We start from the raw sequence: 714 nt of genomic DNA on the forward strand, positions 1-714 counted from the left end.
AAATGCAGTTTATTGCAGCAATACAAGGAAATGGAGAGTTTAAGACCTCTCCACAAGAGACAAACAACTGGCTTACACCTTATGTACAAAACCAAAGCAGTACAAGGGTTTCACAAGAAAGAAGAAATGAAGGAATGTTCCAAAGCATGTGTTTCATCTGTGTGTGGCAAAGAAGCCATGAGTCCAGCTGACTGTCCTCTGGCTGGCTTAAGTAGGGCCTTTGAAATGTAACCTATGCGGGGGACTTAGCTGGACTGTCTCAGTTAAAGCACAAAGTACATTCAAAGCCAGGAGACACAGCATGGCCACTAGTCTGAAAACTTCTTTGGAAACAGAGCAGAAAAGAAAGCTGGAGAAATAGCATGGACCAGTAGGACTAGTCACAGCTCTTTTCTCCAGGAAGGCTGGGGCAATTGACTTTGGTCTTGCCAAGCAGGTTTGATAGTGGTGGAGAGGAAGAGCTAACAGGGGAGAGAGAGCCCCTCTTTATCTGGGCCCTCGGGAATAAGTGGTGGAAACAAATTTCACAGTGGAGCTGCCACCAGACGTTTTGGTGCCTCCAGAGCTGGATCCTCGGCCTCCTGAAGAGCCGTAGCTGCCTCCCGAGCTCCCGCCGCCAGAACCCAGGCCCCCAGAGCTGCTGCCACCGCCGCCGCCGCCGCCTCTGTGGCTCCCGCTGCCGCCTCCGGAGCCGTAGCTGCCGCTACCGCCGCC

The 714-nt window shown here is 52.5% G+C and overlaps 1 protein-coding gene across 1 annotated transcript in view; it reads right to left on the reverse strand.

Moving 5' to 3' along the window:
- Nucleotides 1-486: 486 nt before the first annotated feature.
- The window catches only part of KRT1 (keratin 1), a 5,525-nt gene continuing 5,297 nt past the window's right edge, over nucleotides 487-714 (reverse strand). The window contains exon 10 of the mRNA XM_006883972.1: nucleotides 487-714. This exon is cut by the window's right edge and continues 10 nt beyond it. Within this exon, the coding sequence (XP_006884034.1) occupies nucleotides 487-714 (228 nt within the window).

The sequence above is a fragment of the Elephantulus edwardii genome, unplaced genomic scaffold (assembly GCF_000299155.1).
Source record: "Elephantulus edwardii isolate Elephantulus edwardi_28Jun2011 unplaced genomic scaffold, EleEdw1.0 scaffold00030, whole genome shotgun sequence".
NCBI classification, from domain to species: domain Eukaryota; kingdom Metazoa; phylum Chordata; class Mammalia; order Macroscelidea; family Macroscelididae; genus Elephantulus; species Elephantulus edwardii.